At 37.0% G+C, this 27,394-nt stretch overlaps 4 protein-coding genes across 4 annotated transcripts; 3 read left to right on the top strand and 1 right to left on the bottom strand.

Moving 5' to 3' along the window:
• Positions 1-94: 94 nt before the first annotated feature.
• On the bottom strand, positions 95-1,029 carry LOC107189548. The gene is made up of 3 exons (XM_015578108.1): positions 418-1,029; positions 220-306; positions 95-160 (listed from the first exon to the last, which is right to left on the bottom strand). The coding sequence occupies exons 1-3, from the start codon at positions 1,027-1,029 to the stop codon at positions 95-97; spliced, it is 765 nt and encodes a 254-aa protein (XP_015433594.1).
• Positions 1,030-2,796: 1,767 nt separating this feature from the next.
• On the top strand, positions 2,797-7,697 carry LOC107189569 (structural maintenance of chromosomes protein 5). Its single transcript, XM_015578130.1, has 13 exons — positions 2,797-2,897; positions 3,144-3,471; positions 3,543-3,881; positions 4,022-4,150; positions 4,214-4,421; positions 4,734-4,865; positions 4,939-5,463; positions 5,547-5,679; positions 5,753-5,999; positions 6,230-6,637; positions 6,714-6,941; positions 7,020-7,295; positions 7,551-7,697. The coding sequence occupies exons 1-13, from the start codon at positions 2,839-2,841 to the stop codon at positions 7,695-7,697; spliced, it is 3,159 nt and encodes a 1,052-aa protein (XP_015433616.1). The 5' UTR covers positions 2,797-2,838.
• Positions 7,698-10,191: 2,494 nt separating this feature from the next.
• LOC107189572 (abhydrolase domain-containing protein 2) lies at positions 10,192-19,288 on the top strand. The gene is made up of 7 exons (XM_015578132.1): positions 10,192-10,346; positions 15,704-15,876; positions 16,125-16,292; positions 16,475-16,661; positions 17,149-17,347; positions 18,060-18,210; positions 18,665-19,288. The coding sequence occupies exons 1-7, from the start codon at positions 10,192-10,194 to the stop codon at positions 18,832-18,834; spliced, it is 1,203 nt and encodes a 400-aa protein (XP_015433618.1). The 3' UTR covers positions 18,835-19,288.
• A 3,153-nt stretch (positions 19,289-22,441) lies between these two features.
• Positions 22,442-27,187, top strand: LOC107189567 (adenosine deaminase CECR1-like). Its single transcript, XM_015578128.1, has 4 exons — positions 22,442-22,864; positions 24,354-24,951; positions 25,620-25,940; positions 26,475-27,187. The coding sequence occupies exons 1-4, from the start codon at positions 22,657-22,659 to the stop codon at positions 26,860-26,862; spliced, it is 1,515 nt and encodes a 504-aa protein (XP_015433614.1). The 5' UTR covers positions 22,442-22,656; the 3' UTR covers positions 26,863-27,187.
• The last annotated feature ends 207 nt before the right edge of the window (positions 27,188-27,394 follow it).

Below are 27,394 nucleotides of genomic sequence, written 5' to 3'. Positions count from 1 at the left end.
AATTAAAAGTGCAAAGGTTATATGTATGGTTGCAATTTATTTCGAAATTATACATGCTCGAACAGAAAAGAATTCCTTCCAGATGGACTACCCGTCAGCAATGTTTCACAATGATGAATTGTACCAATATCAACACGTACGTCGTGATAGATCCTATTAACTATAAATTAACGCATTGTATGAGTATTTTCTCGATGGTTCACCAAACATTTTTTTTACCTTTGTCAAAAGGGTGGCGTCTATTACTAGCCCCTTTGCTAAAATCGTGTGGTTCTGCTGTAAAGCTTGGATAGAGAAGAACTCCAACTGGTTATCCAAAAATAAAGAATATATAACCTATTAATAGCAAACATCATACGAGAGTATACGAAGAAATTAATTCATCAATTTTCCTTCAACTGGACCATTTTAATTTACCTGTGTAGTCAGTTGACGATTGGAAGTAACCACTAGAATCCGGTGGATGTTGATACCAATAGTCTTCGCTTCATTCTTGAGCTTCTCGCAGGTGACGATGATTAAGACCAAGTGCAAACTAATATAAGTCAGATATACGATACGGTCTATCGCAAAGGCTTTTACATCGTTGGTATTGACTTCCAAATAATCGGAGATGTTAAACGTAACACCCACTAACGTAATTGCAACGGTAACAATGTTTTCAAAGCCAAAGGCCTCATTAAATATCTCGATAATTTTGCTAATCTCCAGATGTTGTCTCCTACAAGCTTTCAATTCCATGAGCAGTACAGGATTCTTCTGTGTATGATAGACTCTTCTAAGAAGATGGGGCTCGTCGTTGATCAATGTCTTCTTTAAACTCTCCAAAAACTCGTTTATCTTAGACAAGCACGCTTTCAATACGTTTAAGTTGTTCACGAACAACATGTTCACCAGTACATTCACCATGACCATGTACCAGGAAAGCACGTTAAAGAGCATACTCGATGTTCTCCACATCGACTCAATCCAGAAACAGCCCAATACAATGATTCTAATCAAGTCTATCGTGTACATCCATTTAGCCATGCTGCAGAAAGTTTTGGGGAGCAGTACACGAGAAACATTTGACATCTTCTGGTATGTTAGCAATTTCGATCGAGTGGACACGTAATTTGCCCAGATGAAGACGAGACCGAGGAATATATCGCAGTAGTAATGAAACACTGGTGAAACCTTGCGTATCCTGCGACCCATAAGTTTCGTCTGACATACGCACGTTGGCGTCAGAATCAAACAACTTATCACTATTATCGTAGACCAAACGAATCGTTTCTTGGACAACGTATACGTCGTCGAGACGGTTTTATAAGGGAAAAATCCGAAAATACAAACGACGAAGGCGTACGGTCGAATCAACGTCATGAAGTTCGTGACGCGAAATGCCTTCCATAAATTATATTTTTGGGTATTCACGAATCTATTTAGTTGACTCATCATTTAGAGATTAAGTTTTCTTGAGAATTGTTTGACCGACTGTTCCGTCTGGATACGACTTAGGTATAACTATTAATGCGACGGAACTCGAGTTCCGTTTCGGTTCGTACCACTTCCGAGCACCGGAAGTCGAGGACTGTACAAGCGTGCCATGATGAAATTGAGCGTAAAGAGATAATATCGATAATTATGTAGTATGCAGTTAGGAAAACACCATTTGACGATGGAAAAACATTTACTATACGTTGATCGTGAACGTAAAGATTAGTTGCAACGAGAGCGACATTATCTTGATCAGAATTATAATCGATAGAATTCAAGGTAAATTATTTTATCAATTCTAGCTATTCTTATCTAGTTTTTGCAATAATGTTTGTTGTGAACTGTTTCTCAACATAGTCTACCCTCGATGATCTAGGATTACATTTATATGATCTAGAATAATCTAGATTGTTATTAAAGGTTAAAAAAATCATGTTATTGAATTTGTGGGCTCCTGGGAAGTAAAATAACGACGACGACTTAAATTACAATAATAGTTGTTATTGCGCAAAATTCTCGCAGTGTTATGAAAAAAATATAGTAGCTGAACTATGTGCTATCGCTATTTTCTCAATTAAGATCATTGCATTTGACGTCAGTCTACGCCATGCGTAGGTTACATTATCAACTTCCTGTTGCTTACTGTTGTTACTAGATATAGCTTTTTTCCACGCGATATCGTAGCTTGTCATTGAGATTTTTTATTTTCCAAGGGAATCGTATATTTCGAGGCGTAAGCCATGAATGGCTCTAACATCGTAATAAATTAATACCCTTACCATAAAAAAAAATTTACAGGAAATTTTTACATGAAACAGGAAATACATGCATCTGTTACAAATTATAATGAATGTTTAACTGAAAGTACTTATTGCAATAAATAAATTAGTGCATACCTAAACCATTATACTTAATTATATATATACCATACTGTTAGGAAAACCATATTGTTAGGAAAAATAAATAACTATCTGAATTGATTAAAATTATCATTGTCTGTATGTTCAAGGGTAATTCTTTCATATATAATTACATTGAAGCGATCGTAAAACATATCTATAGATAAATATACGTTCTGATAAGAGTTGCTTCGGACAGTTGCTCAGTAGAATTTGTAGGTTATGTGTATTAAAGGTTATGTTTAAATACATGCCACCACCAAACTCTCGTACAATCTAAGGAACAAATGAATAATTGCTGAAACTCGATAAATTAGTGCTGGTTAAATATAGCAATTAAAATGAAATTCCATACAATGTATCTTTCAAACATTTTAGAATGATTTTAAGTATACCGTTTTCTGTTGGGCTATAACTTTCTTGTATCTAAAGGCATCGTACATACGTAAGAAAGTGCAACATGAGTAAAAACTCCTTCGAGAAAGGAATAATTACTTATATTTATCTGGAAAATTTTGTGTAAGTACTGTATTTAAATAGTTATATTAATGTCTACAAAACGATCTGTTCATTAATAATGAATACTATATGTACAAATCTTTCTGTAAAATCTCATTTTTTACAATCGATTTACGAAAACTGAAAAATGTAATACATGTATATACTTCCTTTATTAAGGATTTTATTGAATTAAAGTAAAGACAGAAACGTTATTAATCATTACTAAATTGTATTTTGTAATCTAATATTAAATATCTATTATAGCACTTATGATAAAGTTGCTGTAAAGCCTGGTAGAAATTTGAATGTTATTATTGGACCCAATGGCACTGGGAAGTCCACTATTGTATGTGCCATTGTTCTTGGATTGGGAGGTAAACCAAGCACAATTGGCCGTGCCACTCAAGTTGCAGCTTATGTGAAAGCAGGTTGTGAGGAGGCAAAGATTGAAATCCATCTCAAAAATGGAAAAAACAGAGATGCCATTGTTACAAGATTATTCAACATACAAGGGAAATCTTCCTGGTTTCTCAATGAAAAGCAATCAAATATTAAAGAGATACAAAACCTAACAAACAGCTTTAATATTCAGGTACAGTTTAAACTGCCATTAAGTTGTCTTAAATTTGATTGAAATTTCATGTACCTTGTCTTCTCCTTCAGGTGGACAATCTATGCCAATTTCTGCCCCAAGATAAAGTACAGGAATTTTCAAAGATGAATGCACAAGAGTTATTGGAAAATACAGAAAGATCAGTTGGTGATCCCATAATTCTCGAGCATCACAAACAATTAATAAAGTATAGATCAGATCATAAAAGTTTAGAATCACAGATAGTAAGCAAGAAGAAATTATTGGCATCAAAGAGTCAGATACACGAAGGTTTGAAAGAAGCTGTTAGTGGTATAAAAGAAAGGAAATTAATAAAAAAGAAAATTGTGGCATTAAAACAAAAAAAGGCTTGGATATTATATGAACAAAAACGCAGAGAACTACTTCAGGTAAAAGCACTACAGAATAATCTGCCTATCTTGCATAACACTTTTCTCGTGTTCCTTATATGCCTAATTCATTCCTGATAAAGTACCCTATACATTACTCTTAAATATGTGATCTTTCTATAATTATACATGCACTGTAGTTAAAAAAGAAAAAAGAAAATGCGGCAGCAGAAGTGACATCTTTGGAAACCGAAATAAAACCAACTAATGAGCTAATAGAAAAAATGAGATCAGAAATTAAAGTGCTTCAGAACTGCATGTCAGAACATGTGAGTTCGAAAATTTTTATTTTAGGGATAATAAGAACTATTTTAAGAGCTGCTTAATTGTAGAACAGTAAAGTCAGTATTAAAACTACTAAACTCAAAAGGATGATGGATGATGTCTTGGAATGTGAAAATCGTATAAAGGAATGCGAGATTTCTTGTAAACAGAGGATACAGACAGAGGAAGCTCGAGATCACGACATTGAAGTTGCACAGCAACAAAAAAACAAATTGGACAACGACCTGACTCTGATACTGAACGATATTGGATCTGGTTAATACTATACAATAAGACCCCCTATAACACGGAAGATACGTTCCGCGTTATACGAATTTCGTATTATACGGGATCCAAAATGCGACAAGTTAAAACTGAATAAAAAACATTTTTTCTAATATAGCAGAAAATAATGTGCATTTTATTTCATTTTAGATGAATAAAAATATAAAGGTTTTTCATTATATATACTGTTAATGTTTAGTTCGCGTTAGAGGAGTACCGCGTTATAAGAGGTCCTACTGTACTTGCGTATGTTATCATAAAATTTTGGAGAACTATCAGAACTTATTACATTATATTTTATAGAGGAGTCTGTAAAAAAACAACGAGAAGAAACCTTGGCCAACATAGACAAATACAGGAGTATCATCAGTAATTTAACAAGTAAAAATTCGGTATTGAAACAGGAAGAAGAGCACGCAAACCTTGAAATCAGAGGTAAACTTTTTTTGTATTTCCGATGTACGAAATATAATTTACCATTGACTCTATATAATAATAACATTTATAGCTCAAGAAACAGAATTACAAATGCTTAATATTGAATCAAAACGATTACAACTTCTAAGGGAAAGAAGTAGCGATACATATAGGGCGGTACATTGGTTAAGGGAGAATCGGGATAAATTTTCTGGAGAAGTGCATGAACCAATATTACTTAATTTAAATGTAAAAGATGCTTCTTATGCCAAATATTTGGAAAGCATTATTGCGTTTCGTGACTTAATCGCATTTGTTTGCGAAAATAAACGAGACATGAATTTATTACTACATTATTTACGAGATGAGCAAAAACTGCAAGTGAATGCTGCACATTCTGACCCTATGAAATTAGTCTCCATGGAACCGCCTGTTCCTTTGGCGAAGATTACTCAATTCGGTTTCACTCATTATTTGGTATCTCTGATTGAAGCACCAAGCACTATCATGAAGTATTTAGTGACTATGTATCATTTAAACAATATACCTATAGGAACCAATCATGTTGATGATAACATTGATCATATACCTCATAACATACGTTGTTATTTCAGTCGTAAGTGAAAAAAAGTGATTTTATATTGCCCTATGAATTAATTAGAACTACATATTTTATTTCGCATTTCTTTCGGTTTTCAGGGTCGAATGTCTACTCCGTTAATAGGTCTAAATACACGGGACAGAAGTCCATTGGAATGCAACCAGTATCAGGCAAAGGGGGGATGTTATCGATTGTGTTAGATAAATCCAAGTTGCTGAAGATTGAAGAAAAGTTAGTTGTTATTACTACATGATAGTAAGTTTGTATTGTAACCGTGTACCGCTCATAAATAATTTCCTTATAGGTTGAAACTTCTAAAAGAACGGAAGAACAATGCTTTCAACAAAATCAAAGAAATCGAAGAACAGATATGTGAACACAATAAGGAATTAGATAAATACAGAGCTAACAGAAACAAACAACAGCAAGATCTACAACAAATACAAGCTTTGAAGTCTAGAATATCTATGGTGGAGAGAAAAATTATGACCTTGCAAAATGAACGAACCAGTATTGATAAAATAAAAGAGTCTACTACTAAGGAGATAAAGGTTTTACTTTTTTTAACGAACATTAAATGTACATAGTGACGCAATACGTGTTACCACTTTTACACGTATATTCAAATATTCTAGTGTCGGGAAAAACTTGTCTAACAAATGTTATAGTATGGACAACATTCGAAAAAATTCGATCTAAAAAATTACCCTATCCTTAAAATTGCTATATTTTTTTATATGAATTTTTCTTTGAGGATAACATTTATTCATACATTTTTCAGGTGATTTTAAATAAACAACTAAATATTTATAAAACATACAATGTTGGATTGGAAGAATGCTTTCAGTCACTTACAACAAGCGAACAAATCCAACTGGCATTAAAACTAAGAAATCGTTCTTTGAATTTGAAAATAAACGAATCCCAAGATCAGAGAGATAAACTAAAAGCGGCTGAAGACAAAGTGAGGAAACTCAATTCAGAGATGCAACCTACGAAGAACGAAGTGCAGAGAATGTACAATGAAGCGCTAAAAACGACAAATGGCATTAATCCATCCGATGAGGCGTTTGCGCCAATAAATAAGGTTTTTAATAAATTACCACCAACCATAGAAGAGATCAATAACGAACTGAACATTGCACAAGCAAAAGTCTTTTGTATGGGAAACAATATCGACGGTGAAAATGTTAATATCATAATTATCTATATAAATTACGAATTTACGAAACATTTGATTTTATAATGGTACTTTTCGATTTCAGGTATTACGCGAATTTGAAACGGTAGAAGGAGAAATCAATTATTTAAAAGAGTTCATTCAGAAAACGACACAACAGATCGAAGTAATAACGCAACAGATAGAATCATTGCGAGAAGAATGGTTGAAACCGTTGTCTGAAACCGTGAAAAAAATAAACTCAAATTTCAGCTCATACTTCTCGGCGATGGGTTGTGCCGGTGAAGTCATAGTGGCGACCCCGGAGAATATCGTAAGTCGGTGCGAAATGGAACCAGGTCACTCACTTATTATTAAAGAAGTTATAGGAAGATTATCGTTATACTTATAGATGGACTTCGATCAATACGGCCTAAAAATCAAAGTGAAATTCAGAGACACTGACGCTCTACAAGAATTGACAAGGCACCATCAAAGTGGAGGAGAAAGAGCAGTGACCACTGCTATTTATATGATCTCACTTCAAGAACTTTCGAGAGTACCTTTTCGATGTGTGGATGAAATTAATCAGGGTATGGATGCAGTGAACGAACGACGAGTATTTAATTTACTTGTAAGAATGACTGGAAGGCCAAACAGTTCTCAGTACTTCTTACTTACACCAAAAGTTAGTATGAATTGAATATCTCTTCTACACAATTATAGTTACTGGTAAACCCAGAAGTCACACATAGGATTGAATTTTATGATTAGTGATTCTTAAACTATTGTAGATCTTTAAAGAAAGTTAAAAATCATTAATAAAATCAAAGTTACTCCAAAACGAAGTTTGTAGTGAACATCCACTCTATGTGTAGCTTAATGAGGACATACAAAATAGTGTACTGCAGAATGTTAATTCGTTATATTTATTTTTGTTTAGTTGCTACCTGATCTACAATACTCGGAGACTGTAACTGTGCACTGTGTATTTAATGGACCGTTCATGATTAACCACACAGATTTTGATACAAAGAATTATTGCTCACATATTAGTAAGATAATGGAGGAGAATGTAGATGACGATTAAGTATTAATAGGTATACTTAAAGATTATACAATGCCCATATGTATACAACAAAGTTATATACAGTGATATGAAACATAGTTGATATATTTTTGCAACAACATTTGAAAAGAAATTACTTGAATGAAAAAATATATACATTACTTTACCAGTAACATGTTGCAGCAGTATCCGAGTTACTCTGACAATTGGATTCACTTCCTTCCCTTCTTTTTTTTCTTCTTCTGAGCCTCGGGCCATGGAAAACCTCTACACTTGAGTACATCCATTATATTGTGGCAGGTGTAGTAAGCATTTTCCATAGCTTCTTCACTAAAGATATCCATAGAAAATTTCGCCCTTCCACCACTTTTTCTTGATTTTTTTGTTCCTTTACCCTTACCCCCGTTATTATTTTTACCATTTTTACCATTTTTCCCATTTTTACCGTTACTTTTGGCATTCTTCTTTTTGTTCTTTCCGCGCATTACAATTTATCCAATTACCGAAATTTTATAATGAATTGAAATATGGAATCTTAATTGTTTCCACGAGTAAATTATTTATGACTGATTTAGAACAAGAAGAATGGAAATCTTCTCACAATCACCGCATTTATATTGGAATGGTTGCCATCATTGTCGGTTATATCGATAACGGTTGCCACGATTGCATGTTACGTCAATAATTTCGAATTACTCTTCACAATTCGCGACACGAAAAGGATGTTAAGAAACAGGGGATTATCAAGTCAACGTACACGCAAATGTGCTTTATGACACGGTATATCTTCGTTGAAATTGAATTAAAGTTCGAAGTCCCGGTTTCATCGCGAACCCTTCCATTATTGAGGTGTAATTCGATTAACGGGTCGCTGTCGATCGAGATGATTATCTTGTATCGATTTTTCCGGAAGTACTTCGATACAAACGAAAATACACAAAGCTTTTAAATTAAACATAAGAGATTATACATTTAAGTATTAAATAAGCGTACAAAATATGCAGAAAAAATCAACAGCAATATTTCTGCGTAACAAGTCTTGCAAATTGCGCCGCGAATCGATATGTCCCAATGTCTCGTATCGATCCGCGGGAAAGCAATCGTATTCAAATCAATGAATTATCGAACCGGTGAATAATTCAAACTTTGACTTCAATAGTATCCGTAAAATACTCTTTCGAAGGTTTTCTCGTGAAATTGTAGGTCGCTGACATCGAAATTATTATCTGCTTCGCGAATCGTCCACAGTTTGCGAAATACTCGAACGTTCTAGATTTCGAAACATTTTACGCTTACGCTACGTTGATCGACTTCATCGAATCTATTGTCAATACAAATATTGGAAAACGATTAATTTACTAGATGTACCAATAAATAATCTATTTTGGCTTCAATCAAGTGGTAATTTAGCATAAATTCCGAATATCTTCCTGGCTCTCTGTGTAAAGAAAATACTGAGAGAGACAGACAATGAATACCATTACGGTACCATAGGAATTTAAGTTATTTCGAAACAAATACAGAGATGCTTACAAAAATCGATGGACTATTTAATTGTTATCTACTAGAAGAACACTACCTTGTACACCCAAATTATCGACTCTGTTCGCTAAAATACTACCCAATTCGGAGCATGCGCTCCCACAAAAATGGCTCCGTCTATCTGATTTCTTTGGATTTCCTAAGGAAACCTTTAATTCTGAGATTCTATATACTATCAAAATCACTAGATAAACTACGAGTTGGATGTTTCGAAAAATCTAAGGTCTTATATCCTCTCAAATATTGTTGAGACCGTTTGTACAACCCTGTTTGAGCTCCAAAGACCCTTAGCAGCCCCTGTTTCTGTTAATTCATGTGTTCCAGGGCATGGACCATAAGTATTCCAGCTGCTGGTCGATTTTACGAGCGCACACTACTATATATCTCGTCTACAAGGAGTACACACGTTTCCCGATAACTCTACCCGGATTCCGAATACTGGACAAAGGGAGTAACGTGTCTACTGCCCCGCGGGCTTTTCCGTGGCATGCATTCGAGCCTGTTCAAGCCTCGGCTGTCGATGGAAGCGCCTATATCCAACCGGTGTCGTTTAAAAATTTCATTTCCGATCGTGTGTACCCCCCGTCTTCACTCTCTTTCTCCCTCTTTCCTACAATATTTCTCTCTGTTCTTATTGAAATTTCGAGCGGTGCAGACGAACGGAGTCTCCGCGAACTTAACTATTGATAGGCACGCGCAAATCGACCGTCAAGAAGTGCCGGTAAAACAAACGGCGGAGAGACAGTCGCGCACGATCTCTGTCACGAGTACCGTGCCTCACGAGCCACGACGACAAGTAACCGGGCCCCACCGTGATCCTTCCGTCGGATGTGTATGTGTATCGTTCCGAGTGCAGTATCGCGCTCTTATTTTTTTTTTTTCGCACGTCGTTCCTCGTGAACTCCGAACGCACATACACACGTGAGACGGAAAAGAATTTTTACGACGCGTGTCACCGCGCTAGTGGAGGAAAATGTCCACGGCATTGCTGGCGGTATTCGCTGTGATCCTGTGCATCCTGTTCAGGATACTGAACGTGAACAGCTCACCGAAGAAGCCGCTGATCGTGTGCCAGGATCAGACGTTTCTCACGACGATCCTTAAGATCGCGCCGGTCATCGCTGAACCGTAAGTTCATGGTTTCTCAAAAAAAGTCTATATGACGATCATTCTATACGATATGATCGCGTATGGGTGTTGGAGTGCGAATCGTTCTATACGGAGTTTACTTCGGACAAACGAAAAGTGAGGTTAGGTTTTCTCGGGGATAGGTCTATTGGTTAGGTCTCGGTTGGGTCACTTATGGGACACCGGAGATATTTTCATGGGATTCGGACCGGTTCAATCTTGCGGTACCTGGACAGGATGGATTTTGAATGATTACTTATTGTTCCTGATTTCGCTGTTTTTATCGATCGAGAAGAATGGGGTTTTTTTTAGATGAGTTTCGTCGATCGATACCACCGAAAATTCGCGAAAGCTGGCAGAAACGATCGGTAGGAAAAGGCGTAACGCCACTAATCGTCCGGCACGGGTGTGATCCACTTTTCACTAATAGACAGTGACCCTGTGGTCACTCTTCGTAATTATGTCACTGGGAAGGCCCTATACAAAACGTAATGCTAACGTTGTAGTAGCGTATTTTGAAGAAAAAAGAACGTGTTTAAACAAATTAATACCGTTCATTTGGAATTAATAATAATTATCGTACGTACATATTGTTGCCTCTCGTTTTACAATGAATTGTGTATTTCCATATGAAATTGAACGCAAACATTATGCAAAATGCATGTAAATAATGCGGTCTTTAAAAATAAAAAAAAAAGAGCACTACACAGACAATCATTGATATGAATTGTAAAAGAAATTCATAAATTTATTTTGTACTGAAAATTATGTATGTCGAATGATATTGTATGAGTGATTTACTTAAAATCGAAATACGTGCGTACTTTTAAGCGAAACGAGATTCAGAAATAGATTTTCTCGATTAGTCTGACGCAGAGCTTAATTAGTCACCGCCGTCAAGAACGAGATTCTAATCGCTCTTTCTCACAACATGTCCACGTGCCCATGGCTAATTTACATCTTCGAACGGTAATCCTCACACATTTAAATGCCCGTTAGTGATTTTGAAATTTTCGAAACTCGACACGTGAATTCTGTTATGAATGGGTACCGAGAGTTTCTCGATTCGGACGAAACGCCCGCGATCAACAGATGATACAGTCTGGAGAACGGGACACGGAACCGTAATCGGTATCTGCATTCTTCTTCCATTTCGGGCATTGCATAATGACTTGCTCTGTCGGAAGATGACTAATACATTATCACACTACGAATCTGTCAAAAGCAATTATGAATCATGTTCATATAACTGATACGAATTTTTTAAATGCCTTTCCACGGATCAACACGTATCCTATCGCATCAAATGATATTTGAAGAAATAAATGGGGATTTTGTGGAAGGTACCGTCAGATCTTTTATGAGTATTTCCAAAGTGTAAAGTACGACATTATTAAAAACACTTCAAAAGTAAGAATTTTTTCCCATACCTGACTATGTTACAATTGTATCACTTATATAATTGCTTGATTGAAGATATACATAGAAAGATAACGATAAGTACAAACAGTATACAGGTAACGAAGAGATAACAATACTTCCCTATAAAGTTGACATCACAGACGATAATTTGCAGGCTTTGTTTCTGTCATTTTTTCTCGCCTTTACCTGGCCAAGTGAAATCAATTGTTTTCAGGTCAGTCCGGCAATGTCACGCAAATCGATATTGAACGATAACTTGACGATTGTTCATTCGGTCGATGCATGTCTAGAGAAGGACTTCCTGCAATTCATCGGTTATCGTGTTTCCTAGCAATCTCGATGCTTTCGCTTTTACTTCCGCGCAAAGAATGAAATTCGTTTTCGTAATTGCGCGTGTCACAGCACAGAATCGCTCGAGCATTCCGCTACACAAGCCTTATCATTTCGGCCACAATTGCACGTTTGGTCGTTGCGAAACAAATATCTTTCTCGTGGACTAAATTAATCGTCGTAATACGTCGTCTTCCTCTGTTTCTGTAAACTGTACCTCGTGCGAAACAAAATTGTATCATACTATTTCTATTTATGTGTCACCGTATTTAGTCTTTGTATTATCTATTCTGTTCATTTTATTACAGTAGACTGACGCTTGATAAATTTCTTATGTCTGAACTTTTATGTATCCTAACTGTATTCGTTTCACGTGCTGTAAAATAAAACCTACTCTTTCCCTATCTGATATTTTTGCTATTCAAACAATTTCCCATTTTCTCTCTGATACTAAACTTCCAATACTAATCTCCTTACTATTGCTAACTCATGACAAACATTATTTGAATAACGAGTAAAACACATAAAAAGTTGTCACTTGGATAATTGTAAAAACTGTTATTGTAGAGTAATATCATATTGTGTATACATATATAACCATGGTTCAAGTGATCTTTTAATTAAATAATATTTCTATTTTGTATTTGTTGTTCAAATAAAATTCTACTCATTTCTAAACCAGGTAAGTTCATTTTTCTTTATTTCCGTCTGCTCATTTTTAAACAGTCGATTATTCCTTTTCCTCTGATCTTTTATTTATATTTAAAAAGAAAATTTTATTGTGTTTCCTTCTCCTCGGATTCCCTCCACTTTTACTGCGTGGCCATTTCGGCGCGCAAATGGTATGCCGTGCGAATCGCAATCGTAACGCAACGGGAAAAAATGAAGAAAAGCATGTTTAATATTCTGTTTTGATCGATAATATCCTGACCATGACTGCCAGCGGTTATAGTGTAACGCGAGGTAGACGTAACTTTTCGCGTGAACGTAGTAAAGCTGAGGGGGAAAAAAAACTTTGCGAACAGCGCGATTTCTAATTAATGTCTAATGAGCAAGATTTTCTCACCAGGCGCACGTGCGCCAACTATCTTCGTCCTCTTTATTACAGGCCATTCCGCGGTGAAATTTCGTGAATGATTTAACAGAAAAAAATATCTCTCCGTGTTGTGTCTCGTTTAATTTCGCAGCTTGGAGTTATCCTACTTTCTGGCCTGGCGACGATACGAGGTCTCGAGTACCCCTAGATAAACATATTATGAACTCTCGTTTTATGAAAATTGATAAGTTTCACCTTCCTGGAGCAACCGACCGTGTACACCGGGGAATTCTACTCGATGCGTGACGCGTTATAAACTATTATTCGAGACACCATACTACTGTACGACCAATGTGCACTATAACGACTTCGGTCTTTGCACGGTCGATGAGGTTTTATCACGAGTAAACAGCCCTTGCGTTGTACAACTATGTTCCTCCTTCATTACGCTATTTTTAGAGACAAAAATATGGACGTTACGCTTGAATACGAACAAAAGACGGCCTTACGGTAATGTATGATAGTATAATTACCTAATGATAAATTCATTTTTGTCACCTCGAAAACAACCGCTGGTGAACGAGTATGTTCACTTTTGAAGGAAAACATTGTAAAACTTCATTTTTAAACTAAATATTCATTTTCCACGCGTATCATTTCGACGTGAATTATAGGTCCTGTTTCTCATGCTTTCCCTAATTAAATTCAGTTATACTTGTAATTAATAATTAATTTCTATAAATAATATTCAACAGTACGTAACAAAGCAGAACCGCTATAATTATATTAAGCGGAAAGCCTAGATTAAATAAGGTATTAAAAAGGAAGTAATGAATGAATTAATAATATTGATATATATTTAAAAAATACAATTTAGTTTGAAACGATATTACAACCCAAAGTATCGCTGAGCTCTACTCACAGTCTAGAAATGAAATCGAATCAGCGAGAAATATACTAAATTTCTTGGATTTAACAAAAAATGTCCATCGTTCTATAGTATATCGAAGCGAAATGAATGGCAAAAATAAAGTTCAAACTATGCTGATCTCGGCCTAATTCCAAGTTTCCTGTAACAGAATAGCCTGTAATGCGATTCTTCGCCTTGTAAGTATATGCCGGCTGGAAATCCTCGATTTTATACGACCGTAGAGCACAAGCAACGGCCTTCGATAATTCCTGTCAGCGAACTACATACACCTAGTTTCTAGAATTTCCTTGTCAAACAACCCGACAAGAAATCATTTCGTGCGTCGTTCGCCGGTAAAGCGATTTCTTATTCGTCTCGCTCGTGACACGGGGAAACAACCGATTAGTTCGCATAAAATGTCCGGATCAATGGGTCAGTTCTAACGCTCGGAGAGAAAACTCATAAATCACGTGGCCCACTGTTAACACACGAGGTTTATACACCAGGCTAGAAATCGTTCTAAGAACTGTTCCGCCCGATTTTACTACATGCTTTTTCGAGGGCAGAGAAATAACGTCACGAAAATTTTTGTCCTCGTTAACATAGTCTTGTAACACAATTCTCGCGGTGATGACCGTGGTAAAACAAAAGAAGGTCGCGTTTATAGACGTATATCTAGTACTCTTTGCTCCCCAAAGAAATGTTCTTCTAGAAAAGTCGTGACTACCGATTTCTTCTTTTGTGGCACGTAAAAGTGCGTTTCACGCGCGTCTCGCCGTCTAATGCCCAGTAATTCTCGGGTGTTCTCCTATGCTCTACTGATCCACTGCGATTCTTTACGGACTGCAATAACGCGATTTAACAATCCCCTGGATCCCGTGTCGGCTATTCCCCGACGGGTGGAACGACTACAATTAACAATGCAAAAGTTATGGAACTTCTGCGAAAGAAGAGACACACTTTCACGCGGTGTTTCCTCGGGCACAATGGGACACGCCAGAACTGAAAATAGTCCGGACACGGCGTTAAATTAATTACTATGTAGACAATTTCGTTTTCCTAAATAAAACCGTACATTTTCAACCTTGTAAAATGCTTATCATTATACGCCATTAGGGATCAATAAACCTGAAAGTACATAATACCGAGAGACTTATAGCAGTATATCATTGTATATATTTTTACTTTTGTCAGTAAAGACTCGAAATTTTATATAAAAGTCAGTTATTATTTAAATCAATCGTATCATTTCAATCGTTCCATACAATCAAAGGGAACCTCAATGAAGTGTAATAATTTTGGTGTTTGGGCGTGACTTTATAAATATCGAATGATGCCTGATAATACGATGGTCAAGGTCAGCCAAGGACAGACGTTAAAGAAACTCTGTTTATAATAGATAAAGTCGTACAAAATGTAGAACATGATTCATAGTCAGTCACAGAGAGTCTCAAAACTGACTGGTCACCTATAATAGATAAAGTCGTACAAAATGTAGAACATGATTCATAGTCAGTCACAGAGAGTCTCAAAACTTATATCACCTAAGCTGTCAGAAGCTCGTACATTGCAAACAATAATAAATAAAGTGTCACAGCTGTTTTATAAACTGTCTCGTATATTTCTGACCTCGACGTTGTGATCACATACATGTTTCAGATACAAACCGACAAGGTTATGGGGTTTCAGTGGTCACGTGCAGACGATTATTCACAGTATCATCGGACGCGTACGTTGCCCTTGGCCGATTGGCGAACGTGTCTACATCGGACTTCCGGATGATACGACTCTCACCTACGATCTTTACCAGCCATTGACCAACGATTACGAAGGTATGTTCCATTGCTCAACAAATAAACGAATGTGTACATGTATACTTGCCAATAATCCATAGAATATATTATAGAATCCATAACCCTTGCAACATGGTCACAAATTTTATAATGGCGGACGAATACTGGAATGAATGAACGCGTTCTACTCATACGCATCAAATAAATACAATACATTCTTGTAACGTTCAATGGTGCGTCTAAGGCACACTTGGAATTTTACGTAATATAATTTTTTATCACCACAGACGACATCACCATTGCCATTTGCCCCGGGATTTGCAACAGTTCCGAGAGCGTCTACATCAGAACTTTCGTGCACTTTGTCCAGTGCCATGGGTATCGATGTGCCGTACTTAATCACGTCGGGGTTCTTTCCAGTGTAAAGGTTACTGCGCCACGAATTTTTACGTACGGTACGTTTGAATTGCACCGATAATTTTGCGATTTAACATACGTCGCAGTCACGGCGAAGCTTTCTAGGCTAAACTGCGACGCCGAAGCTTTGAATAACATTAAAATTTCAAGAATCTCATTTGTAGCTCGATACATACTCAGGGTTCTTCGTTAATTAAATACTGTGATCGATTCTCTATAGGACACACCGAGGATTACCACATGATGCTGCAGAGTCTGATCGAGAAGCATCCCAACACGAGAATCATTTGCATCGGGTTCAGTTTAGGCGGCAACCTGGTGACCAAATATCTGGGCGAACGGGCACCGAATAAAGGATTGAATATTATTGGAGGAATATCGATTTGTCAGGGATACAATGCACTCGAGTAAGTGGCGATAATTTTACGCGATCTTTCCTCGGCAGTTCATTCGATTTTGGAGCGAAGATAAATGTCGGAACAAGGATTAACCATAGAACGGCAAGGTGTTATCTTCAGTTAGCATTTAAAACAAACCTGTCATAGTCAATAACAGTGTAAGATGACCAATTTCCATGATTATTGAGTTAATAAAAATATTTATAATCTATAAAATAAATCATGAGAGTAAGATAAGGATTGTTAAATTATAGGGTAATCAGTGACTCATCTTGTCGTCCTAAAGTTAGTGGAGTTAGTTCTATGATTCTATTCATAAAATAAACTACATATTTAATGAAGCAGAATGGAAATTTAATTAAAATTATAATCAACACTTGCAACAGCATCAGCGAATCGTGTAGTTACATATTTAGCTGTGTGAAGCATGCAGTCGGTTATACGTTGCAAGTAAGAATAAGATAATGAAAATTTATTGTCGATCATTTCTCTTCAGGGGTACAAAGTTCCTTCTCAACTGGCAAAACTTCCGACGCTTTTATCTCTACATAATGTCGGAGTCAGTGAAAAACATCATACTTAAGCATAAGAATATGTTACTGTCAGAGGAAGTTAAACAGAGGCATAATTTGAACGAGCGAGACATCATCTCCGCAGCGACGTTACCGGAACTCGATGAAGCGTACACGAGAAAGGTAAAGTTTAATGATCCAATTTAACTATTCCAGTATACAAAATGTTCCGCTTAAAACAGACCACCTAAATGTTTTCTCTATCTGTGATCATATAAGAAATATTTTTTACGTAATTTCAATGGTTTCAAGAGAGAAATCGGATGGCGGCAAACATTTCTTATAAGTATCATTTATTATGCGTTTATTCATGTATAATTGTATGACTTTGAAATGATCAACACTACGAATTTTTAATTTACTTATAAAAAATTTACTCTAAACATTTTAAATTTACTCATATAATGTTTTCCACCATCTGATTCGTCTTTTGAAACCATTTAGAATAAGACATTTAGGTGGCCTATTTTAAACGGAACACCCTGTATAAATAACTATCTATAACTAATGTTCCAATCTAACAGTTCGAAGTAAGAAGATATAAATAGTATTCTAATAAAAGAGTACACTAAAAATGCGTAGTAAAATATTTCCATAGCCATTTCGTTAGGAAAAATAATCTTGAATATTTATGCACTTATATTCGATAAATGATCGTAAATTACATTTACTTATTAAAATGTTTTTTTTAATCAGGAATGTTCGTACAAACGTCATAGGATACATGTATATTTTCGAATACTTTTCACCTACAATAATTGTCTTTGGGTGACCCTGTATTTTACCAAATGTAATCGTAAAAACGCATAATTTATTTCGATTTTTCATGGAATAGGTGCATAACTTCAGATCGGTGATGGAAATGTACAAATGGAGCAGTTCGATATTCTATCTCGAGAACATCACAACGCCCATGGTGTTCATTAATGCGTTGGACGACCCCATCGTACCGGATAAATTGCTGGAACCCATCAAGGAACACGCCAGTAAGTGTGAATAAAATCATTTTAAAATGCAGGATACACGGTGACTTTATGGTTCTTCCGAATCATCAAGAGTTGTATGTAGAGAAATGACCTTGAACGACCTTGTCTAATACAGGTCATTGGTATTATTCTTGGAGCTATAGCAAGATACTCTGTAGACAAGTCACGTTTTACGTGACGACTCTCTAAAAATCTTTCAACATTGATCTGAAAGTTTCTTTCTTGAAATATAATAAACGCTGCATATACCGAGCAAAAAAAAGTATTTACATGCAACTATATTTCTAAACAATTTTTATAGATTCTCTGATTATATAGATTAGATTATATAGTATTATAAATAAATACACGAGTGTAATCTCAGGTTATACAATTGCATTATAGAAATAAATTGTATTTCCTGCCACTGCCATGTTTTTCGTTCCCTTTAATCTATTTCAGCACGTTGTTTCAGACAAACATCCCAACACAATATACATAGAGCTGGCACACGGTGGCCATTTGGGATTCTACGAAGGTGGCCTCCTCTATCCGAACCCCATAACTTGGTTGGATCGCACGCTGGTGTCCCTGGTTGGGTCGCTGACGTTAGCGCACGCGGACAAATCCTTAAAAACCTCCTAACCATATTCAATGTCATTGTCACGATCATCTTGTAAGTAAATCATCCAATCGGCAACTGGCGCCGCTCATAATTGTCGATCTTACGCGAAGATTTCTCTCTCTTGCGCACACGCGCGCACTCGATCCCGCTTCAAGCCAGAAAAATGGCGGACCCGACTGGCGTATTAGCCGTGAAAAGTAATCGCGTGTAACGAGTCCTCGAATACTCTCAGAGACATTATTTTTTTGTTTCTAATCGCGGAGCTATGCGAGATGAGATTCAGTTCAGGAAGGATATGTGCATTATATATTTTCGAAGGCTGTCTTGTAAAATTCCTAGCTTCGACCGGAAGTTGAACTACGCGAATTCGAAAAAAGACAGAACGTTTGCAACAACGATTTAATTCAAGACGGTGATTCGTTTCTCCTCAATGTCCTAATAATAATTGACGCTTTTTACTCAGGGATCTTCGGCAGGGCGATTTGATAAGAAAAACGTTAAAAATCATATGATAAAAAATTGGACGACCGTAGAAACGTATGATAACGTGACCGTCACGTTATAAAGAATCAAATGAACAGTTCGATGGAAAATAGACGTAGAAACTCATCGAAAGATTTTGGAACTTGCGAGTAATTGGTATTTTATACAGTGCGAAATGTTCGAATAACGATCAATAGGATCTTGATTACGGTGTTTCTTATATTAGTCGAAAGATATTTTCGCAATTATCGGGTTAATCGGACGCTGTTCCACGTGAATGAATTAACACAAAAAAATAATCGTTCGATTAGCGGAATGTTTTTACGCAAGTGTCACACGAATGCTCATTCGTCCTCGAATGCCTGTGTTTTACGTATCCCCTGTGTTCTCAAAATGCTGGGCAAACGATCACTTGTGATTACATTTACGTAATACCGACTTTGTTAACACGGAAAGTACGTTAAAGAGTGTATATTTTTTCTATGACTGCGTATCCTTTAGTCACTAGTCTAGTTCAAATCGCCTAGCGACAGGTTAGTTTGTTCTATCTTTCTTCACTCACTGAACAAATTTATGTACGATTTTTCCAGTTAACAAAGTGACGTACATTCGAATACGATGTACAGAAAAAGTGATATATATTCTTTTATCGAACATCGAACATTTCATTTCTGAGATTGACTCGAAACGCGATACCATAGTTGTGTTTAACGAATGAGTGGTTCGATCAAATTATTTATACATCCGTGAACAGAAAGAGCATCGATATTTTCAACGGCGAGAACGATAATTGTACACCTCGTACCGAAAAAGTATGGTCCAATTGCAATATTAATTAAGCAAGCAGAATGAAAATTTTTCAGTGTATTTAGACACGATAAGGGAAACCACATGTTAATATATAAAAAAAAAAGTAATCAGAAGTTTCTGAACTTATTCTAGCCTTCTACAGTCGTTTATCATACGAACGTTCATCTCCATAACACGACGAACATAAAGACAATAAATATCACAGACATACAGAACACACTGAAAAGAAGTACTATCGATTATTTAAAGACATTAAAAGATCATTTCTAAATTTAAATTATTTATTTCTTAGTGTTACTTCGATGGGTGCAGCTATTAATCGTTAAGTCTCTAATAGTAGTACTTTTATTATAAATATATTTTTCGAAGCTGTCAGTGTATATTGGTACTAATAAAATCGCAAGAATTTGTATGTGCGGTAATATGAAAGTCTTACGTGTAAACATCACCGATGAACCATATCTAAAAAAAAAATTCGATGATATGCGCGCACATTCGTCGAATGTAGTAAATTTTCTACGACCTTACCATTTATTTGCCTAATTATTGGCGCTTCGGTGAAGATATCTGCTTAAGTACGTTCGGTCTTTGCTCATCGTTCTGTCAGGTTATTTCATAAATTTTTACGTAAACCATATGTTCAGAAGATATTTACACACGTTGAAATGCTTAATCATTTACAGTTCGTACGTATTACGGTAAGTATTATGTGTGTATCAAATAATTATGCGAAGTAAAATAATTATTTAAATTGTTTAGTGATCTATTATTATGATTTAGGGCAGTATATTTAAGTAGTTTTTAGGTTCTTAAACTATGTTTATAAATATGTAAAAATTTATAAACACAATTTATGACATTAATAATAAATTAAACATAAAAATTTATGGAATGACCTGATATCGCGAAGGTTGATCCAATAATGTTCGAAAGATTGAGGCGATCGTGAGACCGCGTTTACATGCAATTGAACGCCGAACAGCCGTCTAGCTATGTAAACAAAAGGTGCTTGTAGCAGAAAGTGCCTTAGATTAAGTATACATATACTGCCAGCACAGGGATCAAGATTTCCGAGAATGGTCGCTCGAGATTATTTTACCAGGAAATCGGAACTGTTCTGTACGAAAGTCACCCCTTTTGGCGAACCGAGGCAAACACTTCGTTCGGAGGGTGTATTCTGTTAAGTCTCACGCGATACTGTTAACTGATTGGTCGATTAGCGACAGGAACTCGGTTTCAATAATTTATTAAGCATTGTTACGAGTGTTTTTGTATATTCTGTCTGACGAATTAGCATTTGTTACGCCTGAGCAGTTGCGGTTTTGTAACAAAATAATTTGTTTGCACTGGAAATAAACTTCTTTTTCATAAGTGTACCAATTTTCCCAACTGTTCGTTATTTACCTCGATATGGTTCGAAAAAACAAGTGTCACGTGTTATTACGTATACCTAAATAACGTTTGACGTGAACTAAGTTCCGTGATCACACATTATCATTGGGCATTTTTTGTTAAGTGTACCACGCGTTCGCGGAACCGTTATCTATCGATTAGGTGCAATCTTTTCTTAGTTCGACAAACGGAACGAACGACATATTGTTTAGAGTTTAGGAGATTTCGACTAAATTACACGTACGCGACGACATTAATTTCGTGTAATTTGGTGATAATTTACCAAGAGTTGTTTTTCATTTTAATTTTAAGACAAAAGAGACTAGGTTTACCTACTAAAAAATTTGTACGCTACGGTATAAAACTGTGCGATTTACAATATTAGCAATTTTCGATAACCAGGAAAAACTAGTCAATTCGTCACTTCTACGCTATCAGTGAGCTACCAAACTACATATTTCCGTGTAAGCCAAAAACCTGCAATCCTCTCTTTCCGATTAAAAACACAAAAAATGTCACGGTATCATTCGATCGAGAATATTATTAAGCAATAATTTACATCCTCAATGGAGATTTGACTAAACGCGAACTGACGAACCCTATCCTTTCGTTGCGTAAATATCCGGCGAACCGGCAGTCCTAGCTGAACAATTTGAAATTGAAACTAGCCGTTCGTACACATCAACAAGTACAATTTATTTACCTTCTCTTCCACGCAGGAAACGAGACCGCGGATTGCCACCGGTTAGCGGAAACTTTCCTCTAGTCGCGAATACAATTTTCGGCCAGGGCAGGAAACGACAAACAAAGTATTGCGTAATTTGCAATTAATCTGACGGCCTCCTGGGATACCGAATTTGGTCGGAGGAACCAGGAAACCGGCTGGCGAAGCTTGGAGAGAGAGCACTATCGAAAGGTCGCTTACAGGCGAACGAACGTCAGTCAGCGTTCTGTCCGCGAGACAACGACTGTGGTGGACAAAGTACACGTGTGTCTCTCAGACGGAGGAAACGGATCAGCCAGTAGTACGTGAACTGTCGGGACGATCGGATCGAGAGATCCTATCTGTGTGTGAATCGCGGCGTAATCCAGCCAGCAGCACGTGACGAAATTACACCGGCTACCAAGGGACCGTACACATAGATTACACATCGATCATGAAAGGATCTGTACTTTCGTTGACAGTGCTACTTGGCCTGGCGTGCGTGACGATCGCGATGCCGCGAATTACTTACAAGTCCCTACGTACACAAATACTCGAGTACGAAGAACGAATGATGTTAGGTGGCAGCCTGAGCCTGAACCACGACGAACGGGCGGCAAACGATGTCCTGATGCACGCCAAGAGGAAGGAACTGGAGCACGGTTCGTTTTTTCCAATAAAACGCGGTCGGCGACATCTGGTCGTAATCAATGCAAAACGCAATCACATGGGGAACCTGTTTGATCCACGTATTTCCTCCACGGTTGCCTTCGCGCGTGCGATTAGATCACGGAAAGATATTAATGATTGCGTCCAAGCGTGACGATTACGGCTCGAAGCTGACACAGAAAACTGTCCTTGCTGGTCTTTCCCGAATAGAATTAATTGATTGTTGTTTAAGATTGTAGAATGTTTTATGATTCTTTATAAAATAGTTTATATTTAAAGTAAATATTCATATATAAATGGGTTGGAGTTTGTTATGAACTATTGTCCATTAGTTTTGCGACAGAGTTGTGTGGCAATCGACGATCTTCTCGATCTTCTGTTCTCAAGGTTACGAAACATTGATCCGGCACTTTTATTCCTCGATTTTAGGGTATTCAGTGAGATGGTTTTTTCACTCGGGTTTCGTAGAATACACTCGGGGCACAACTTTCACGACTAATATTTTTTCCAACTTAATCGTGCACTCGTTCCCCTTCAGCAGCTTGCTAAACTCCACTTACACGCGTTCAGAGTTGGTATATGTTCGATTGTACTTTCATGAATGAAAAATGTCAACAAGACTCATGCATTACGCGTTAATTCGAATAGTATAATCTACTGTTTATGAACTACCATTTCTTCCAAAAATAGAATTATATTTTTATCTTATACCAAGGAGGCTGAACTTGACAGGTTGAAATCGAATTCTGATAACTTTCCTCGAATGAATATTAAATCCAATTTGAAAGTTAAACTGTAACTAAACCTACTAGTTAATATCCAAACTCAATGTTTTGACATTGTTTTTGTAACCAATGTAACAGTTACATTTTCGTATAAGATCCTTTAATTACAAACTTGTGCAAGAAACTTGGGAGGCTACCGTGCAAGAATAATACATTTTTGACAACAGACGACTGATAAAATGTAGATATCACAAAAATGGAATTACCTTTGGTAAAAGTTACGTTTAGGGGATGCCGCTCTGATGACCTCGACTCCAGTTCAACCAATTTCAACCAATTACTCTAATCAACTCCGATCAGTATAATGCTTCAGACAGATGGTTAGACGCAGTTGAAGACTAAAACATCTGACTGACAACATATGTTAAAGTATTCGGTCATTTTACTTATCAATACTACTAAATTATAATAGGGTAAACCCACCAATAAACGAATACTTAAGAGATATTGTAATTGTAACTCTCAGAGTATATACTCTCATGTACACAAATGTGACCACCAGGTCTGAAAGGGTTAACAACATATATCAAGGTCAAGGTCATCGGAACTGCATCCCGTAACCTAACTTTTACCTTAACTTTAATTAAGAAACTTCACTCTTCGTCCCGTCGCTAGGTGTACAACAAAATCGAGTATCAAACCCATTAAACTTCACATTCCTGCATCCGAATCTGCAAGTATTCGATATGATCCATAGGCTTCAAGGATCTCAAGAAATTCGCTCCAGGTTGGAGCTTCCTCTCGGCGAAGAAGGACATCGACAAGTCTAAAATCTTCCACTTCCTGCGTCGGATGCCGAAGGGTGCGGTGCTTCACGCACACGACACATCCATGGTTTCAACGGATTACATATTCCAGAACATCACGTACCGCGATAATCTGTACGTCTGCGAGATCGACGGGACCGTCAAGCTTCAGTTCTTCGAGAAACCGCCGAACGAAACGTCCTGCCATTGGGAGCTGCTGAAGGATGTACGCAAGCATCCGGACCGCGCGAAGAACGTTGACAAGAAAATCAAGAACGGAATGTCGATGGTTTGCAGCGATCCCAACGAAACCTATCCGGACCTCACTAAAGCATGGAAGAAATTCAGTGACATATTCGGGTTCATGAAACCCATAGTCACTTTCCGACCTGTCTACGAAGATCATTTCTTGAGGGCACTCGAAGAATTGTACGAGGACAATGTGATGTACCTAGAGCTGCGATCTACTTTGCCCACTTTGTACGACTTCGACGGCACCAAATACGGGCCGAAGAATGTTGTCGGTATCTACAAGAACCTTGCCGATAGGCGAGTATTTTATGATTATTTATCCTCTTTTCCTTTTGAGCCCTGAATGATCAAATTTATTATCTGGCGACAGAATTCATCGCCGAATGCTTTACACGTCAATGGTTCTCAGAATTTCTGAAACTATTCGATGACATAAGGGTGACGAAGAAAATTTCTGTCACATGGAAGTGAAAACGAACCGCACGTAGAATTCCTTGAGAGAATACAGTCGGTAGTTTTTAACTTCATTATACAGGGTGATATCAGATTTAACTTTATTACTCCTTTCTGTCTTGGAATGCCGTGAGGCTCTTTCAATTGTCCTACCACTCCAGAAGATGATGAATCGCATAATTAGACCTCCTGTTGCTATCCGATCAGAGACAATTAAAAGAGCAGCTTTAGGGTCAGCAAGCATTCTACAAGATGCCCAGGTCTTATCAAATTGGGGGAAAGTTTAGATCACATATCACTACCGATAATAAGCAAAGATTGCCATTTAATTGAAATAATAAGCTTTACACGAAAACACTTTTTGTTCATTATTCGAGACCTGTTATTTAGATAACAAATTCAGCCGTACCTGCTGTTGATTTAATATTTTAACGTCACCGACACTTGAAATTGCGATTAGAGCAATAACAAAGAATCGATAAATGATCGATCGACAATATCGTTCTGTGTAGATTCAAGAAGGATCACCCAGACTTCGTCGGTGTGAAACTGATCTACGCGCCTCAAAGATTCGTCGATCACAAACGAGCGGAAGATTACATCAAGATTCTGAAAGAGCTGCAGGAGCTATATCCAGACTTCGTGGCAGGTTTCGATCTAGTTGGGCAAGAGGACAATGGGAATACACTCGAGTACTTCGCGGATATGTTGGAGAAGATCGAGCCAACTACGAAATTCTTTTTCCATGCGGGTGAGACGAATTGGTATGGCACGTCGACGGACGAGAACCTTGTCGACGCAATTCTGATGAACACACGACGTATTGGTCACGGGTAATCAGTCAATAATTATTATCTTTAACTAATCAATAGATTAAACAGACAGGAATTAATGCAGATTTTTAGCTCAATAGATAGATCTTTTTTTGAACTATGGAGAAACTGTTTTCTCGAACACAGGGAAAATTATATTTTTAGATTTCAGAGCTGAGAAAGTAATTATAAATGGATGAGTATTATTAAATAAATAATCATGACAAATGAGTAATAACAATGATTCGCACACGTTGTAATCATTTGTAACGAACGAACTACAGAATACTTATACTTTCATAGAAATTAATTGAGTGAATCAACACCTTGTACCTTTCTGGAAACATTTAACCATTGATTCAATGAATTATTAATCGTAAACCAACTCATAATGCAGAGAGCGTCACAGTTTCCTTCAATGAATTATTATCAGCGACCTCGAACCACGCTATTTTTATTTTCTTCGTAGATTAGGGCTTTCAATTCACTAACTACTAATTACACATAAGAAATATAATTTCTGCACTATTTAATTCGCCTAAAACCTTTCGACAGGTACGCGCTAACGTATCATCCCTTCCTACTTGAAATGACGAAGCGAATGGACATCGCGATAGAAGTGAACCCGATTTCGAATCAAGTTCTGAAGCTCGTCGACGACTTAAGGAACCATGCCGCCAGACGACTGTTCGCCGAGGGGTATCCAATAGTCATTTCGAACGATGATCCAGGATTTTGGGGCGCGCGAGCTTTGAGCTACGACTTTTACGAAGCCTTTATGGCACTCATGTCCGAGCATTCGGACTTGAGAGGACTTAAGCAACTGGCTATGAATTCTCTTATTTACAGCAGCTTAAATGAACAGGATACGAAAGCTGCGCTACTGCTTTGGGAGAAGAAATGGAACCATTTCGTGAAGGATATGGTTAAAGAACGATTCTAGGAACCCAAACCGCGAAATTTTGTTTTTATAGAAAATGTGACGACTCGAAGATTTATATCTTCATGAGTGATCATGCATGGCACAACAACAGCTCGCGATTATTTTTGCGTGTACATATTGACGCATGTTACATACTTCCTCCTCGATACACCATTAAGCTCACATGTATACTTAATCACCGCAGGATGGCCGATGACAAAACCGGTTCTTAATACAACTTCTTTTGTTACAGGACATACATAACGCGGTTCATTTAAGTCGTGTATGAATCTTTGAATTGTATACGAATAAAAAAACTTTACAAATGCACTAGGCAGTTTAAGTATATTTCAGTTTGCAGATCGCTTGACGCTGAATTGCTTCCAAAAGTAAATGATTCCGTGATCTTGTGAATGCGCATCGACTATTTTATTGTTCATTTACTGCAGAAAAAGCTCCATCGGTTGCCGCTGACAAATCGATTTGTGCAGAAACCTGTCGGTGAACCGTAACCATCGAGGTGTGAAATCCACAACCATAAAATTTAAGGGAC

The sequence above is a fragment of the Dufourea novaeangliae genome, unplaced genomic scaffold (genome assembly GCF_001272555.1).
Source record: "Dufourea novaeangliae isolate 0120121106 unplaced genomic scaffold, ASM127255v1 scaffold169, whole genome shotgun sequence".
NCBI classification, from domain to species: Eukaryota; Metazoa; Arthropoda; class Insecta; order Hymenoptera; family Halictidae; genus Dufourea; species Dufourea novaeangliae.
This window is presented reverse-complemented; position numbering and strand designations above follow the sequence as displayed.

Coding starts and splice junctions, on each gene's coding strand:
- LOC107189567 (XM_015578128.1), top strand. CDS start 22,657: ATGAAAGGATCTGTACTTTCGTTGACAGTGCTACTTGGCCTGGCGTGC. Junction 22,865..24,353: donor GAGGAAGGAACTGGAGCACG/GTTCGTTTTTTC, acceptor TATGATCCATAG/GCTTCAAGGATCTCAAGAAA. Junction 24,952..25,619: donor TACAAGAACCTTGCCGATAG/GCGAGTATTTTA, acceptor CGTTCTGTGTAG/ATTCAAGAAGGATCACCCAG.
- LOC107189569 (XM_015578130.1), top strand. CDS start 2,839: ATGAGTAAAAACTCCTTCGAGAAAGGAATAATTACTTATATTTATCTG. Junction 4,866..4,938: donor CGCAAACCTTGAAATCAGAG/GTAAACTTTTTT, acceptor TAACATTTATAG/CTCAAGAAACAGAATTACAA. Junction 5,680..5,752: donor TTGCTGAAGATTGAAGAAAA/GTTAGTTGTTAT, acceptor ATTTCCTTATAG/GTTGAAACTTCTAAAAGAAC.
- LOC107189548 (XM_015578108.1), bottom strand. CDS start 1,029: ATGGCTAAATGGATGTACACGATAGACTTGATTAGAATCATTGTATTG. Junction 307..417: donor ATCGTCAACTGACTACACAG/GTAAATTAAAAT, acceptor TTGGATAACCAG/TTGGAGTTCTTCTCTATCCA. Junction 161..219: donor ACGCCACCCTTTTGACAAAG/GTAAAAAAAATG, acceptor GTTAATTTATAG/TTAATAGGATCTATCACGAC.
- LOC107189572 (XM_015578132.1), top strand. CDS start 10,192: ATGTCCACGGCATTGCTGGCGGTATTCGCTGTGATCCTGTGCATCCTG. Junction 16,293..16,474: donor GCCACGAATTTTTACGTACG/GTACGTTTGAAT, acceptor GATTCTCTATAG/GACACACCGAGGATTACCAC. Junction 18,211..18,664: donor ACCCATCAAGGAACACGCCA/GTAAGTGTGAAT, acceptor ACGTTGTTTCAG/ACAAACATCCCAACACAATA.